Consider the following 17337-nt stretch of genomic DNA (forward strand, 5'->3'; position numbering starts at 1 on the left):
ACCTGCTAGCTGCTTTGCAATGAATACGTGACCCTCCAATCAGCTAAAAACTATTTGGCAAGCTTATTTAAGGCCTTTTATCATTGAAGGAGATAAGCAGTTTGTTTGCTTAGCCGAAATAGAGCATATCTGTATTCAAATGTGTTTTAAATATGTTTAAAGAGAGTCTTATATCTGATTAGCCATTTCTATGACAAGCAGTTGTTGAAATGGCTGCTCAGAGCTGTGAGGTTGAAAAATAAGCCTCCAATAGATCTTATCAGGGGGATGGTCAATGCTCCCAGCTGCCCACGAACTGGACAGGAGGAGGTATATGGCTCTCTTACCTGAAAATGCAACCAATTATTTGTCTGTGCTGTCTCTGCCTGCTATTGATAGTTGCTATAAATAGCAAAGGCATCTCCTACGGTAACCTGTTCTCACCCCTATGAGAAATAACTCATGGACTTGATACTTACAACTGCCCACTGGATAATCAGTAATCTGCAGTGGTCTTGTTCAGTTGAGACATTTTGTTAAAGGGATAGTTCCCATTGAAAATGAAAATTAAGTCATTGTTTGCTCACCCCATATTACATTCTCTCTGTCTTCCAAAAGGAAAAATATATAAATGTACTTTTGCCATATAATGAAAATGAAGTGACAAGAAATACTGTTAAAAACAACTGTTAAAGTAGTCAATATGACTTTTTCCAAGTCTTCTGAAGCCAAATTTTCAAGTTCTTGTCCTTTAAGGAGCTTGACAGCCCAAAGTCACTATGGACTTTAATGATATGGTAAGAAGTTGGGAGAAAAAAACAAACATTTGTGTTCCACGGAAGAAAGAATGGGTTTGTAGTGGCATTAGGATGAGTAAATAATAACATAATTTTTATTTTTGGGTGAACTATCCCTTTAAGTTTTATATTTGATCAAGTATTTGTCTTAATTTCCACAAATTGGGGCATTACATGTGTGGAATGTCTGCATTTGTTCTGCTACAGTTGCCATCAAACATTGTTCCAATTAATTTAGTATGCGTTTGCTCCCACTGCCTGAAACTGTGTCACAAAACAAAGGTTTCGATTGGCATTCATGTGGACTTGAATTGTGGGACACTAAACAAGGGGTATATTTTTATTGAAAAAAAAAATGATGCGATCTAATCGAGCCTAGTTATTTTATGTGACTGGAATGCTGGGTTAAATGTACTCATTATTGGATTTGTGCATGTAGAATCAGCAAAATATGATCAGTGGATTTACTGTAATTAAAAGATTATTTGAAAGATTATTTCTTCAAATGCAGAACATCAAAAGATTAGGCGATGTCTGTCTGGTATATCTGGTGCACAAAGCAAGAGCAAGCTAGAGTATTTGAGACAAAAGAGGTAATAATGTATACCATTTAATGTGCAGTTTAACACATATCATCCAATGAAATCTAAAGAAATCATTAATTACAAAATCTGATTCTGATTCTGATTAATGACCAATGAACATTTATGTGATTCATGCATGATACCATAAATATTGGAACATGCAGTGTTGCAGTTGACAATAAAAAAAACAGGAAATTTTCTTCTACGACAAAGTACAGTACAGGACGTGGGGCCTCAAGAATAGTTGAAGCTTCTTAGAAATAACTTCTACCTCTTAGTAGAGCTGGAAATAACTTCTACTGATACAAAATCTGCTGACTTGCTAGGTCAAAGCATGAGCAATGTCACAGATTTTTACATAGAGAATGATATGCTTTTGGAAATCAGTTTTAATACTTCACACACACAGAATAGATCTTAATATGTCACATTCACCAGGATTGTACTCCTTTTTTATTGTTTGTTTGGTGCCAAAATAAAATACTTCCAGCCACAATCAAAATTAAGCCATACTCTGTTTATCTCATCTTCCATTACTTAATGATAACTGACTGCCAGAATCTCAACTTCCTATGAATCATGATGCCATGTAGAAAGGGGTGTAATAGAGCTGTTTAGCCATGATGTCAATTTGTAGGCAAACCTGGAAGTCTAATTCTTCATGGGTTCCCTCTGGATTTTCCTATGGTTTATAATGGATTTTTTTTTTTTAACTTATGAGTAAAATAAGGTCTGTGGAAATCATTACTTGTCATAAGTGGACGTTTTGTTCGACAACATAAATTACACACAGTAATACCTCAAACGTTAATTTTGAAGCCGCTGTGTTTTTTTTTTTTAAGTATGTATTTCAATAACAGCTTCAAAATTAACATTTGAGGTATGACTGTGTGTAATTTATGTTGTAGAACAAACCTCCACGCATCGTCAAGTAATGTTTACCACAGACCTTATTTTAAACTTAAGTTCAAAAACACCATTATAAAAACCCATAGGAAAATCCAGAGGGAACCCATGGCGAATTCTCTTTTAGGACTACAAGCTGAACAGCTCTTTAGGATTCAGGACAGAGATGTGGAATTGGAGATGCGCAAGAACACACACCAGTCCTGTGAACTGCAGTCGACTGGAGGACAAAAAGAAAGGGGCCTCTTGCATTAAATAATGCTGACGCAAAGTGACATGTTCTGAGGCGTTCTGTGACACCACTGCCCCTCTCTCACTGGCTCAACTCAAGCTTAGTCTTTGACCTGGCTAGATCAGATGGTAGCTCGGCTGCAGTCTACCGCTCAAAAACCTCAGAATAACAAAAGAGAGCCTATTGCAGGCACGTGTGAGTGCAGAACGCAAGCAGCAGAGCCTCTGGCTAAAAGTGAACGGTCACAGAGCATCGAATTTAGAAATAATGCAAATGAATCCTTTTGCACGTGATCTAGTCAACCTAGTGCAGTCTACCTAGATTTACCTAGTCTAGTCAGGCATTTAAATAAAGTGCCCCAGTTGACAATTAAACTGATAGTTCACCCAAGAATGAAAATAATTTTATCATTTACTAACCCTCATGTTGTTCTAATTCCATGTGACTATTTTCCTCTGTGGAACACAAAAGAATTTAGGCAGAATGTTAGCCTCTGTCAACATTCACTTTCATTGGAAAAAAAAATTTTTTTATGAAAGTGAATGGTGGCTAAGGCCAACACTCTGCTTAATATCTTCTTGTTTTTTTTATGGAAGGAAGACGGGGTGATTAAAATAAAGAATTTAAAATTTTTGAGCGATTGATCCTTTTAACATTCCTCCTACTGCAGACAAGAGCAAGTCATTGTTGTGTTTTAGAAAGAGGTGTGCTTCAAGAGGAATGTCGCCTTGTTCTGCACTTGCACTCTGAAATGACGCCTTGTGACATTTGCTCAGCAGCTGAAGGAATATCAGAGGTATTTTCATTGTGGAGTTTGCCTTATCTTTGCTGAACACTACTACTATTTTTAGTCTTGCTGTAACAAGAGAGAAACACCAAGCCGTTTCTTCCATCAGAGGAATATTCTCCAGTGCAATCTACCAGTTTGTGTAATGGGACTTTGGGAAAATGTTGCATAACTGAATATTTCTCCTTAGTTTAATGAAAATCAGAAAGTACATGATGGTTGCATATGGTGATACAAATGAACAAGATGTACAACCAATGTAATTCCCAGAGGTACCTCTCAGCAGTACTTTCATTATTTGATGTTTTCATTTAAGATCAAAAACGGATGAAAACAGATGAGTCTGAGGTCAGAACATGAGGTCATTACTGTCCTTAGAAGAGCAGTGAAAATTCCAAAGTCACTTGTTATTTTACTGACCATTAGCAAATGAATATTCATATGATGTTCAATATGAACATTTTTTGTAGTGTCAGTAATCTTCAGTGCTTATGCCAAAGAGGCTTGGTTGAATCCTCCTGACTTGCAACGCCCAGAAAGATCAAACTGGCAGACATAAATGAATAAATAGGTTTAAATAAAGGAGATAAGGCTGCTGACCACTCAGGTCATCCAATTTGGCAGCTTCAGTCTGTCAATAAGAGCTGTCCACAGCTGTAAAAACACCGCCAAGACTGACCTCATGCCTAATACCTATACACTTTCGTTGATGCTGTTATTTTCTCGAGAGTTGAGAGGTCAGCTAAGACACTTTCCCTGGAGCAGGTGGGCTGTCCTATTTGGAGATTATTTGTAGAAGAGCTGCTTGGGGTTTAACACAGCTATGTCAATTACCGAGGCGACTGGTTTTACTAGGAGCCTTATCTCAGTGGAAACTCATCTTTACATGGGATTTAACTTTTCCCCTGGGAAATGTATGCTCATTTGGAATTCCAGTTTAAGATGAAGTGCTGCCATCAGAGAAAAGTACATAAGTATGCTAGAATTAGGATTATCCACCTTTTTTTTAAAAGCGGTGTTCGACGATTCATAATGGACACCTGTTTTCACTCACATCAGTGTATGTTTTCAGGGGATAATGTGATGTTTAGTGTATTGGTGGATGACATAAAGCTATGAACTGAGGTTAGTTACATTGAGATCATTAACCACTTCGAATTGTTATGACAGCCAACAACTGCTCAAACTGAGCTTGAACTAATTTTTACTTCAACTAACACTTAAAATGTTTGTTGTTCTCCATCTGGAACACTCATATTGGTAGTTTCTTATGGAGACCAGAACCAATCATCATGGCGTCGCCCAGTGGTTAGTCAGGAAAACTGTGGATAGGCTTGGCAAGCATTAATATTTTTGCTTAGAGTGAAGTGACTGGTATTTCACTTGAGCCCATGAGCTTGCCATCTTGACTTCGTTTAAACATTCCTGCATTTATTCTGAGACTAATTAATAGCCGATAGCTGTGCTCATGTGCTATGCAGTGTGCACACACTCAGTACATTTACATGCACAGTTATAATAAAGCTACATTGTGTTTTACCATAGCCAACCTATAATCTTCATCTGTCTGTCCAAGTTTACACGATACAATGCGTAATCGAATATTTCAAGGAAGGGCAACAAATATGCCATGTTAAATCCACGTCCAGTGTTACCATGCTTTCAGAGTATGTATGCATATAACGTTGAGGCCAATTGCGGTCTGATTTACATGTAAACATGCTGTATGAAGAGTTACAATCGCATTATCCAAATATGTAAATCAGACTTTGCAAATATCAGACTGACAATTTTGTATGATTTCAGCCGGACTAAAGCATTTATATGACATTTAAAAAGACAAATTATTGTTTTAGTTCGACTTAAAATCAAATGTTTAAAGTGCATGTAATTGCTGTATGTTTAAACAAAAACAGATGCCAAAACACCCATAAACCAGAAAGGGAATTGCAAACATCCCTTGTTATTTCTCAATGTTTGAGAAATTCAACATTTGAGTCTATACTGAAATATGTACCCTCAAGAAACTACTAAGTGTTTCTACTGGCTCCAAGGATGTAGTATGATATATATACACTCCTTAGCAACGTCACACTGGGGATATTGCAGTACAGTTATCCATGTGTCAGTGGAGGAGAAATTGTGCCTCTTACGCATTATGAATTGTTCAAGGCTACAAACATGCAGATCCTTCTAAAACTGCAGGGGTAGATCTATGGTGTGAGAGAAACTATCTGTGTGATATTGCTTTGAGGCTTAATATGTATACCAGTTGGACAATATCAACATACAGGACACATCCAATCAAATCCCAGTGAAACAGACCAGGCTGTGTGGCATAAATGGCTCTGTGGGCATCTTTTTTTCTCAGCCAGTGAACAGCCTCCCGGCATCCCCTCCTGCTCCCAACAAAATGTATCAAAGCTGCAGTTTAAAAATAACAAGGAATATTATCCACTTCATGCATTGCTGAGTGAAGTGAATGTGTTGAATGCTCTCTGACAGGCCGCATTGGAGCAGAATGCTTGAAGTCTCAGCTTTTCTGCACACATTTCCCTCTGCTGATTACCAATCATGATGCAGGGTGTGGTGGTTTTAAACTTTGCACTGTAGAGTCTGTCGAAACATCCCCATGATTCTGGCTGTATAATTCAATTCTCTGTGGTGTAATGTTTCCAAATAGACTGTCATGCTGAGTTAAGTGTTGACGCCAGGATTCGAAAATTGCCTCCTCTTTGAGGGCATCTTGAAAAGGTGTATCCTGCCAATTTTGGCGACCTTTCTCACTGTCCTATACCGTAATACCACTTCCACATTTTGTTGGCTTTTTTCCCAATTTTCCAAGGTTCATTTTATATCCGTTCAGTTTCAAAGGCATGCAGATGTTGATATGACAATTAGGCTAAGTCAGGGAAAGCTCTCTCTCTATTGTATTATTCAGTTCTGTAATGCCCAGGATTTCACCAGGGCATTACACTAAGATTATTGAAGAGAACCAACAGTTAGCCTTTAAAGGAAGAAGTGGAAGATTAAAGCTTGGCTCGGATTGTCATATCTCATCCAGCTGCCCAAACAGGAAGAGAGAGGCCAGGATATGTAGGTCATAGAGCACCTGCCTTGTTTGAGGGCTCAATTATCCCACAAATGGCATCAGAGCACAGAAACTTTACCCAGCAGGACAGACCCTCCATAACAAGATGAGGTGTATGTCCAGTCCAAGTTTTGGAGGCAAACGTTACTGACACAGGCTGCTTGGTATTGTTGTGCACAGCCCCTAAAACATGCTGCTGGGACTGTGGTTTATTTGATGGAGATATCAGAGGGCAGGATGTGGCACAGCCTGCATCCTCTCATTATGTCCACATCAGTCTTAGAACTGTTGTCAGCACCTTTTCCTGAAACCTCTGACCTCTGGATTAAAAACTATTTGTGGACATTAAGTCATGTTTACATCTGGCTGACTGTGAAAGGAAATTATAAAGAAGACATCAGAAGAATGTACATCACATAAATCAAATCAAATCACTTTTATTGTCACACAACCATATACACAAGTGCAATAGTGGGTGAAAGTCTTGGGTGCAGTTCCGAGCAACATAGCAGTCATGACAGTGATGAGACATACACCAGTTTACAATAAACATCAGATTTACACATCACAATTTACATATCTAATATACACATAATTACACACAACACAACATACAAATAATGCTATACAATGTACAGTATACAGTACACACAATACAGAATAAACATACACACAATATAGAATACACATTATACAATAAAAATAGTATATATAGTATATATAAAATATACAGTAGGTTGTATTGTAGTGTATTGACGTTCAGGCTGTTGGCTGATAGTCAGTTGCCAGTGTGTTGTTAAGACAGAATGTAATTTATGACAGTCCAGTGTGAGATAATAAGATTAATAAAGTGCAGTGCTGATGTATATTGATCGCGAGAGATCAAAAGTCTGATTGCTTGTGGGAAGAAGCTGTCATGAAGTTGGCTGGTGTGTGTCATGATGCTGCGATACCGCCTGCCTGATGGTAGCAGTGAGAGCAGCCCATGGCTCGGGTGGCTGGAGTCTTTGATGATCCTCCAAGCTTTTTTCACACACCGCCTGGTATATATGTCCTGGAGGGAGGGAAGCTCACCTCCGATGATGTGTCTGGCAGTTCGCACCACCCTTTGCAGGGCTTTGTGGTTGTGGGCGGTGCTATTGCTGTACCAGGCAGTGATGCAGCCAGTCAGGATGCTCTCTACAGTGCTGGTGTAGAACCATGTGAGGATGTGGCGGTTCATTCCAAACATCCTCAGCCATCTCAGGAAGAAGAGGAGCTGATGAGCCTTCTTCACAATGGCCTCAGTGTGGACGGCCCATGTGAGTTCCTCAGTGATGTGGACACCGAGGAACTTGAAGCTACTGACTCTCTCCACCGGTGCTCCATTGATGGTGATGGGACTGTGTTCTCTGTCTTTTCTCCTGAAGTCCACCACAAGCTCCTTTGTCTTGCTGATGTTGGCTCCTGACACCAGCGTGTCAGAGTGTGCAACTCCTCTCTATAGGCCGTTTCATCATTGTCAGTGATCAGACCTATCACCATCGTATCATCAGCAAACTTAATGATGGCATTGGAGCTGTGTGTTGCCATACAGTCATGTGTGTACAGGGAATACAGGAGTGGGCTGAGAACACAGCCCTGTGGGGCTCCAGTGTTGAGGGTCAGTGATGAGGAGATGTTGCTGCCCATTCTAACCACCTGGCGTCTGCTTGACAGGAAGTCCAGGATCCAGCTGCACAGCGAGCTGTTTAAGCCCAGAGCCCGGAGTTTCACATCAAGCTTGGAGGGTACTATGGTGTTGAATGCTGAGCTGTAGTCTACAAACAGCATTCTCACATAAGTGTTCCTTTTTTCCAGGTGGGAGAGAGCAGTGTGTAGTGTAGATGCAATGGTATCATCAGTGGAGCGGTACTTGCGGTAAGCAAACTGCAATGGGTCTAGAGGGAGGCAGCACAGAGCAGATGTAATCTCTGATTAGTCTCTTAAAGCATTTGCTGATGATGGGGGTTAGAGCAACAGGATGCCAGTCATTTAAGCAAGTGATTTTGGATTGCTTTGGCACAGGCACAATGGTGGATGTTTTGAAGCATGTGGGGACCACAGACAAGGAGAGGAAAAGGTTGAAAATGTCCGTAAAAACACCAGCTATGTGTTGGTGGTATTTTGGTGCGATTGATTTAAAATTGGCTCTGTTCAAGTCCCCGGTCACAATGAATGCGGCCTCAGGGTGCGCGGTTTCCTGCTCACTTATACAGTATACAGTTCCTTGAGTGCCCGGTCTGTGTCGGCTTGTGGGGGGATGTACACAGCAGTGATAATGACTGCTGAGTATTCCCTCGGTAGCCAGAATGGTCGACACAGAAGTATGAGAAATTCCAGATCAGGAGAGCAGAAAGACTTGATAGAAAATCTTTCTGCTCTCCTGATCTGGAATTTCTCATGAGTGTTATGTCAGCTTTTCCTGATTTTTTTTTTTTTTTTTTTTTTACATTTTACTGTTTGTTTACATACATGTGATATTGACTATCACAGAATAAACAAGAGCGTTTTAGCTTGTTGTGTTTTCGTAGCTTTATTTAAAAATGATGCCAGTGAATTTTAAGAAGTTCATTTTCACACTTTCATTGAGGTCCTCATTTAAATCACTGTGGAGCGTCTCTGAAACAAAAAACAAAAGGGAAATGGGTTATTAAACAAAAACAGGTTATTGAAGAACATTGCTATGAATGAACATTATCTTATACATGTCCTCCTCACATTTTGTTTTCAGGCTCTTGCTACCTCAAGAGCTGATGTGGTTTCTCTGTCAGATCTGCAGCCATCTCTGTTGTTCTGTTGTATTGCTAGCCTTGCTCTGTGTTAGATGGATGAATTCTCAAGAGCCTTGGCCCAAAATACAATCATCAAAGATTCATAAAAATTATCCTTAGCAATCAAGAGTGCCATTAAAATTTCAGTGCCCTGAATATATGCCCTTAAGGAAACACTGTTTTTAAACTACGTTTTAGATTTTTGTATGGAAGATACAAAATTGCTCAAAATTATCGTACACTTTAAGAGCAAAGACAAACATTCAGACAGTGTACCGCTAGTTGTGAATTGCGCATAAATGGTGGTCAATTGCTTCACCATTAGGCTGCAACTTTCAAACGCAGTTTATCCACGGTGGACAGAGGTGCTAAAATGTTTTAAACCAATTATTCTCTTTATGATGGACATTGCATTTGAGCTTTTCATAGTAGTCAGTGATAACAGGCTAGAGAGTTAACTTGTAACCTAATATATTGAAGTGGCAGAGAAAGTGTTGAGAAGATTTTTCGATTTTTTTCATGTTCTCAGCGATCTCAAGTCTATATGGAGACTTTTCTTCCTTAGAGAACGTACAGAGTGAACATTTTCCTGATGTTGGCAAAAACGATGAGACACCATAAATTCTAAAAATAGCATGCAATTCAAAGTTGACCTTTTTGATTTAGCATGTTTATTAGTGAATACACGCTGAACTTAGCTAGCCTATCTGTTGGCCCTGCTCAGTATCATTGCTGCACTGGCCTTCACCTTAAACAGTCAGCTGTTATTCATAACAGGACGGAGACTACTTGTCAGACTACACAATTATCTGTGGTGTGTCGCTTTTACATCAGCGATGTTTGTTGTGAGCGTGAAACTAAAAATGGATGGTAACATATCCGTTCACAGCTCATAGGGATGCGAAGAATGTGTGCTGTCAGGGCGAGGGGCTGGCCAGTGGGGTTGACTGTTAATTTAATTTTAGGAATTTTTGAAGAGTTCAGTTGTACCAATATCACGAGTGACGCTGGTTAGTACACCCTCAAAATGTCGGTGAGCAATGATGGTGATAATTAAATAAAAAATTTAATCCCTGATGTTTATCTCTCTGTCTTGTCATTGCAGTCTACATCAGCACCTTGGCAGTAATCCTGAAGACGATGAATTCAAAACCATGGGTCAATGAGTTTGAATGTAAGATTCTAATATTAAAATTAACATGAAATCAAAATAACCTTATTTATTTTATAAATACATGTTTCTTTTTTTCTTTTTTTTTATCAGTGCATGTCACTCTTTGTAATGTTTCATCAAAATGTAATAACTTGCACCTGAAACAACTTTCTTTTTCAGCTTCGAGCACTTACTTTTCAACCAATTCCCAATAGACAAAATCAAGTCACATGTAAAAAAATAATACCTGTTTCACATGGTACATTACCAAAGTAAAATGTTTTGAATGCCTGTTGAGGTTTACTGTAAGCTGTAAATTGGAACTACAAATCTCTGAAACAATCTCTATTTTTTGTCGCTTCATCTCTTCATCCAGCAATCGAGCTGTCTTGCATGATTGAGTCTATCTCCACTATTAATCCCAGAATAGAATGGAAGAAGATCAAGAATGGAGAGCCCAGTTATGTATATTTCGAGAAAGAAATAGCAGGTAATCTCAATTATACATTCATACAAACAATGCGCCATCAGCCAACACATTCCATCTGTATTTAGGAGGTATTAGGACTTAACTATAATACAATTTAGGGATTAGGAGGAATATAAATATTTATGTATATGGTTTGTGTCGCATGTTATGATTCACTTTTTTTTTTCTTTGGGAGTATCTTTCAGTCCAGCTATTTCAAACAGCAGTGAGGTTTTTTTGTTTGTTTGTTGTTTCAATTTTCTACAGGCGACTTGGAGAAGAGAGCGAAAATTCGAGAACCAGCAACTTTAGTCATTCCTAATGCAACACGATCTGACACTGCTGATTACCGTTGTGAAGTCACTGCCCCCAATGACCAAAAATCTTTTGATGAGATTCTCATATCTCTCGTTGTAAGAGGTGAGTTGTACCACTCAAATAATTGCTAAACTATATCAGGTTATTCTACTGTCATAATGTTTTGGTCAGTATTTCTATGTAGACCACTTGGTCCTTTAATAGTTCAAATGGGAAGACAGCCACATAGTGTTATGCCTTGTGCTGAAATGGGACATGTGTGTTCAAATTTTTAATATGCTATAGATGTCGCTAGGTGAGATACTTCACAATAAGTTAGGATTGTATTTATTTTTTTCTGAAATAGCATTATTAGTATTTAACCAACTGCGGCATTGTAAGATGAGAAGGAACGAGCCAACACACACATCCTTGGCACACATTTGAGGATGCTTTCAGTCCAGGCTCAGTTAGGCGTGTCTAGGGCTATATGAGGAAAGCTCTGAAACTACATCTGAGTTTAATCAGGGATCTAAAAGGGGAAGGAGCAGTATGTTCAGATGGCCAGGATGCTTGCAGTCAGGAACTGAAAGAGTTACTTTAGCGCATGTCGATGAGGATGCTACAGTAGGATCTTTGTTATCTTGTGGGAAATCTCTATGTCTGTGTAAGCATATTAACATCAGTTCTCTTGTGTGACATGCAGTGAAACCCGTAGTGCCCAGATGCTCCGTACCCAACTCAGTCCCAGTACGCAAATCAGCAGAGCTGCATTGTGTGGAGGATGAGGGCTATCCCAAGTCTCAGTACCAGTGGTTCCGCAACAAGGAGGAAATCCCAGAAGACCCCAAGAGTAGCCCTAAGTTCTTCAACTCCAGTTACACCCTGAATGGAGAAATGGGCACACTGGTAAGTGGGGATGTACGGATGCAGAAAAAGAGGTGTGGGGGCATGGCGATGGGGTAGGCGTAGGGATATTTTAGGGAGCCAGTTGATGTGCGATGGGCTCAGCCATGAGGGGAATCTGCTGCCCTCATTTGCACATTCCAGAGTGCCATTCTCCACCATTTGTACTCAGTGCCCTTGTCAACCTTCACACCACTTTTTAAAGTTTGACCTGCTGGCATGTCACTTTGGTATAGTCTCTTCTCCCTAAAGAGACTATTTCTAAAGGGCTGGCTGATTTAATATATGTCCTTTAAGACTTGCCATTCCATTGCCTAGCCTTTTTCACTGTGCAGTGTTTCCCATTTATTACCTAGATGGGGTTTGTCCTGCCACAGTTACATAATGAACTGAACATATTTTGATACTTTTCATAATAACAAAAGATCTCTAACGTTGTGTTTTGCACCATTGCTTCAGCAAAGCATCTATCACTCCCAATAAGTCAGTATAAATGTTAGTTAATAGACCTGCTGTGGTCTAGTGTAGTGTGTCATTATAATAATCAAACAACCATAACAAGCAAACGAGAAAACACCCTGCTCTTGACTGCGTAACTTAAGTAGCTTTAAAAAGTATTAATGTATTATAATCATACAGTAAAGATCAGTAGTAGTTTTATGTTGCATTTCATTCTGAATGTTTACTTGAACACTTGAAACTGCTGTTAAAAAATTTCTATTCTATAAAAACGTTCTATTATTTTTAATCTATCAAATTTCACTACCGACTACTGAAATTTTGGTATCTACATTGTACATGGTAGATCTTGCTGCAATAACATGAAAAAGTAGATCTCATTGCATAGAACTATGAGCATCCCTGCTGTTAATGGTGGCGATGGAGGCTTTCTTTATTTGACTACCATACATAACATAAAATAATTATCATATGACAATAGCCTCCTCCCCTTCCCAGTGCAGTTTACATTTCTGTCGCAGAGAATTGAGTTGATTGCATAGGTACAATATTAGGTTGGGCATCGGTCATAATTTTACAAAAATATACAACATAAACTTAAACATTTTACTTGAGCATTTAACTTAAATTAAAAAAGTAACTTTTTTACTCTGACAAGTGAATGACCAATTTACTTGTCCAGAGGACAAGCACATGACAATGCTTAATGTCGAGCCCTGGCTCAAATGTATGCTCTAGTCCGGGGGTCGGCAACCTTTTTGACATGGGAGTGCCATTTTTTATTTTCCTGGTCAATGGCTGTGCCGACGATACCCCCTAAAATAGTCTGCTCCTATCTCACCGTTGCTGGCGTGCCAGTGATTACCCCTCCGTGTGACAATGCTGGCATGCGTGCCATAGGTTGCCGACCCCTGCTCTAATCTATTTTGTATTTTGACCATTTGTGAACTGCATTAAACTCTTTCTCATTTACCATGCTTTGTGGGTGTGACTTTTTTGCCATGTCTTCACCATTCATATCTATACAAACAATGTGTTGATGATTAAATTACTACTTGTGCACAAAATTGTTTACAAGAGCAAAAAGTTCTTCATAGATCTAGCCTCTTAATTTTGCTCTCAAAGTGCACCAGATTGATGCATTTAACTTTAAAATGTACAAAAGTTTCTTAGGGGAGAGCGTTTCCCCGGACCCCCCTAGAGGGTCCGAGATCCACCCACCACAGCCTCATAAAATCCTGTGGGAAACACTGCCATGTGTGACACCACCAGATCAGTTTTATAAAGCATAAGCACTACAATCAGATAACTGCTTCCAGGTTTCATTTACCTGCCTAGAAACACACATAGATCTTGTGCCAAAGAGTCAGCAGCTGAGATCACTGTAATTTATGGTCTTCAGAAATTCAGTGCTGTCAGGAAGGAGGACACCGGAGAGTACTACTGCAGAGCAAGAAATGAGGCTGGCTTCTCAGAATGTGGACCACAGATTATGGAAGTTTGTAAGGATTTTTTCTCGTCTTTTCACATATGAAAATGTGACAGGAAATCCCTAAAGCATTTGTCATGATCTCATGGTTTTGCCTTTTTTCTAGATGACATCAACATTGCTGGAATCATCTTGGGTGTACTGGTTGTGGTGGTGGTACTATTGTGTATAACACTGGGCATCTTCTGTGCCTATAAACGAGGCTACTTCACCAGCCAAAAGCAGACGGGAAACAAGTAAGTACAAGCGAAAGAGAACTTTGACAGCAACTTAAATCTGAGTCACACTCTGTCCCCAGGCTGATCTGACTCACAATTTTTCATCTGTATTTTCCAGTTTGTTGCCAAAGGAGCACTCTTTTGAAAGTATTTCAGTTCAGTCTCAAAATCATATTTAAATTGTACACATGTCGGAATTACATTGAGACTTATGCTAAATATGAATAAACGATAACTTAAATGATACAGTAATGTCTGTCAGCTTAAGATGTTTTTCAGATGTAATTATCTTCTGTCCTTCAACTCTGCATATATTTTTTAGCTTAAGTACTATTTTTTTCCAACAGTTACAAAGCTCCAGCAAAAGGAGATGGAGTGGACTATGTCAGAACAGAGGATGAGGTACAAGAAAATAAAAGGGATTTTTATATATATATATATATATATATTATTATTATTATTATTATTATTATTATTATTAAGGCTTCCAAGGACTTAAGAAAAATCCCGGAATGTCTACAAGTTTAAGATGGGGCATCATTCCAGCCTTTTTTACTCAATCTTCTCTCTTTCAGGGGGATTTCCGACACAAATCCTCATTTGTCATCTGAGAGGAGGGTAAAGTGATGGAGGATACAGAATTAAACTGAAGGTTATTGGCGCCATACCTCACAGACACAAATCCCCAAACTGACGACATAAATGTTGGCGCTACCACAGCACGTGCCTTGCTCCATGGTACGACTGCGACGACACAATTTGTATTTGCCAAAGGTGACAAATAATTACAAACGTCTGATCACTGTTTAAAGACAATAGATGCTTCTTGTTTCTTTCATTCTACTTTTTCAGCCCCTTTTTATGAATGGGTAAAACCATTTCGCTTTGCTAGCCGTAGCATTTGTTACAACTCTGCACCTGTCAATATTGTTAGAACTCTGTAATTTCTAAAACATTTGTTTTTTACTAGCTAAATTTGTCAGACTATTTTTGATGGAATATATTTTAAAATGCCTATAGAAAATGTTTACTTTTTTAAATATTTGTAAAATACTAACCTGGAAGCCAGTACATTTTTAGACTAATTTGGTTGTGAGAGAAATTAATAACCATTTCCACCACTTTGCATCCTGAGTTTTAGTAATTCAATATTCAAATTAATGTAACGGAGCACTCAGTCATGTGAATGTTTTGTTTTCCATTGAGATTTCAAATCCTTTCAACAGCATATCCAGCTGCACCGGCTTCAATCAAAGGTCTTATGTACTTACTATACTGCTGGGATTTAAATGTTAATAGTGTAAGGATGTTCCATGTTCATGTTTGTAGATAGTCTTAGACAGTGAGTATCTTTGGAAAATCACCAGCAAAAGCTGGAGAATACTTTAAAAGACCAGTGCTGCGTATCCTTGATTTTAAGTGTCCTTCTATGCTAGCTGTTTATCTTGTATATAGTGAATATACAGTCTAGGTTGTTTATTTTTTTCTTTTCTTTCTCTACATCTCTTCCTTTTCTTATTTGAGTGAGAAACACTCACCATGTTACTTTTTAATATAACAGGGTTTGTATGTTGGCTACCTGACTGGTTGTATATAGATCCACTGTGAGCTACACTGTGCATAAGATGTTATCAGTTTAACGAAGAGTTAAACCTTCTGAATGAGACAAATATGACACTCTTGCCATGGAAGTAAATATGAAATTGAGAAGTCTGGTCATGGTAGAGAGGGGATCTGCCTTGTCAAATACATTTGATAGACTGGACCCAAATGATGTTTTACTTTCATGTAAACTTACCTTTAAACTTTTCATTTAAACTTATCTTGCATAGCAGTGATCATGGAAAAAACCTGACAATGCATACATACTTTAACCTACATAAAAGGTGTTACGAGTACAATCATAGCTAAAATTAATGAACTGAATGCTTTTGTTAATATTTTATGAGACTATGTCCTTAAATCTGCTATGGGCTCAGAAATCTTCAGCAAACCTTTGAAGAAGAACCATAAATCATTCCTCTTAAGTGCCTTCTAGTGTAGTAGTACAACAGTGATATTGCATTGACAATAATGCAGTTTTTAGACAATAACTGCTGTAGCAGTTAATCGGAATCTACACAGAACAATTTTTCTAATTCATTTTCATCACTCTTACACCAGGTCAGTATTTCAAAAAGAACAGGTGTTTGAGAGGAATGATAACGTTCTGCAGTCATCCATTGTTTGAAAAAACTTGGTCACACATATCTAAAAAAAAACAACTTTTTCCCCCCCTTTTTTTTTTTTTTTTGTAAATACACCTACTGTTGTGCATTGATTTGGGGATTTGTTTTCATTGCCGTAGATACTCTATAATGTATTAGTGCCTAAATGTAGAGTGAAATAATGTGTCAGGAGGACAGACCAAAAGTATTAATTTAACAGATATTCTTAGAGACAAAGGTTTATTTAATTGATTTTAGATTTAAACTTAGGAACTTAGTACTACATTATATGAGTCACAGCCCAATTCAGTTCTATATCCCTGCATTTGTCACTGAAGTACTGTGAGGGGAACAGAAAATGAAGTACTTTGTGTGTTTAAAAAAAAAAAAAAAATTTGAGAGAGCTGTACCAAATACTGACTGCCAAAAGAGCATTTTTCCAGTATTTTTCCCAGTTCTCTTTCTTTTTTTATTTGTGTGTAACTCTTGGGCAAGATTGTTTGGAGGCTGAGATCACATATTTTTCACTCATTTTAGTTTTGGGGGGGGATTTTGTGGTTGTTTTGGAAACAGCTGGAATTATAAATGAATCATATTTCATATTTCATTCACTGAATTCATGTTATGTCCCATTGGTTTGGGACAGGTACAAACCCTGTGTGAATTCTTGAATAGTATGTTTGTGATTAATAAAGCTCACTTCTTTAATTCAATGTTTTCTCTTCATTTTAAAATTAATTAATTCAATATTAAATAAATCAATTGTGTTTAAAAAAGGGTCATGATACCCCAAAACACATTTTTACAGATGTTAACAGATATGTACTGGTTGCACATCATTAAAAACTGTTAGGCTATAGCACTTATTGTGTTTATTATTTAGGGTAAAGTGTTTGTTTTTTTTTTTGTTTTTTTGTTTGTTTGTTTGTTTTTTGTCATTCAGTTCTTCCGATTTAAAAACGAAACTTGAA

At 38.2% G+C, this 17337-nt stretch overlaps 1 protein-coding gene across 1 annotated transcript in view; it reads left to right on the forward strand.

Moving 5' to 3' along the window:
* jam3b (junctional adhesion molecule 3b) overlaps positions 1–17074 on the forward strand; it is a 42217-nt gene extending 25143 nt beyond the window's left edge. Inside the window, exons 2-9 of the mRNA XM_051678399.1 lie at positions 10274–10342; positions 10698–10811; positions 11058–11210; positions 11794–11996; positions 13855–13954; positions 14048–14177; positions 14507–14561; positions 14735–17074. Coding sequence (XP_051534359.1) covers positions 10274–10342; positions 10698–10811; positions 11058–11210; positions 11794–11996; positions 13855–13954; positions 14048–14177; positions 14507–14561; positions 14735–14770 — 860 coding nt within the window. The 3' untranslated portion in view covers positions 14771–17074. The remainder of the gene's footprint in view (positions 1–10273; positions 10343–10697; positions 10812–11057; positions 11211–11793; positions 11997–13854; positions 13955–14047; positions 14178–14506; positions 14562–14734) is intronic.
* The last annotated feature ends 263 nt before the right edge of the window (positions 17075–17337 follow it).

The sequence above is a fragment of the Myxocyprinus asiaticus genome, chromosome 38 (genome assembly GCF_019703515.2).
Source record: "Myxocyprinus asiaticus isolate MX2 ecotype Aquarium Trade chromosome 38, UBuf_Myxa_2, whole genome shotgun sequence".
Classification (NCBI taxonomy): domain Eukaryota; kingdom Metazoa; phylum Chordata; class Actinopteri; order Cypriniformes; family Catostomidae; genus Myxocyprinus; species Myxocyprinus asiaticus.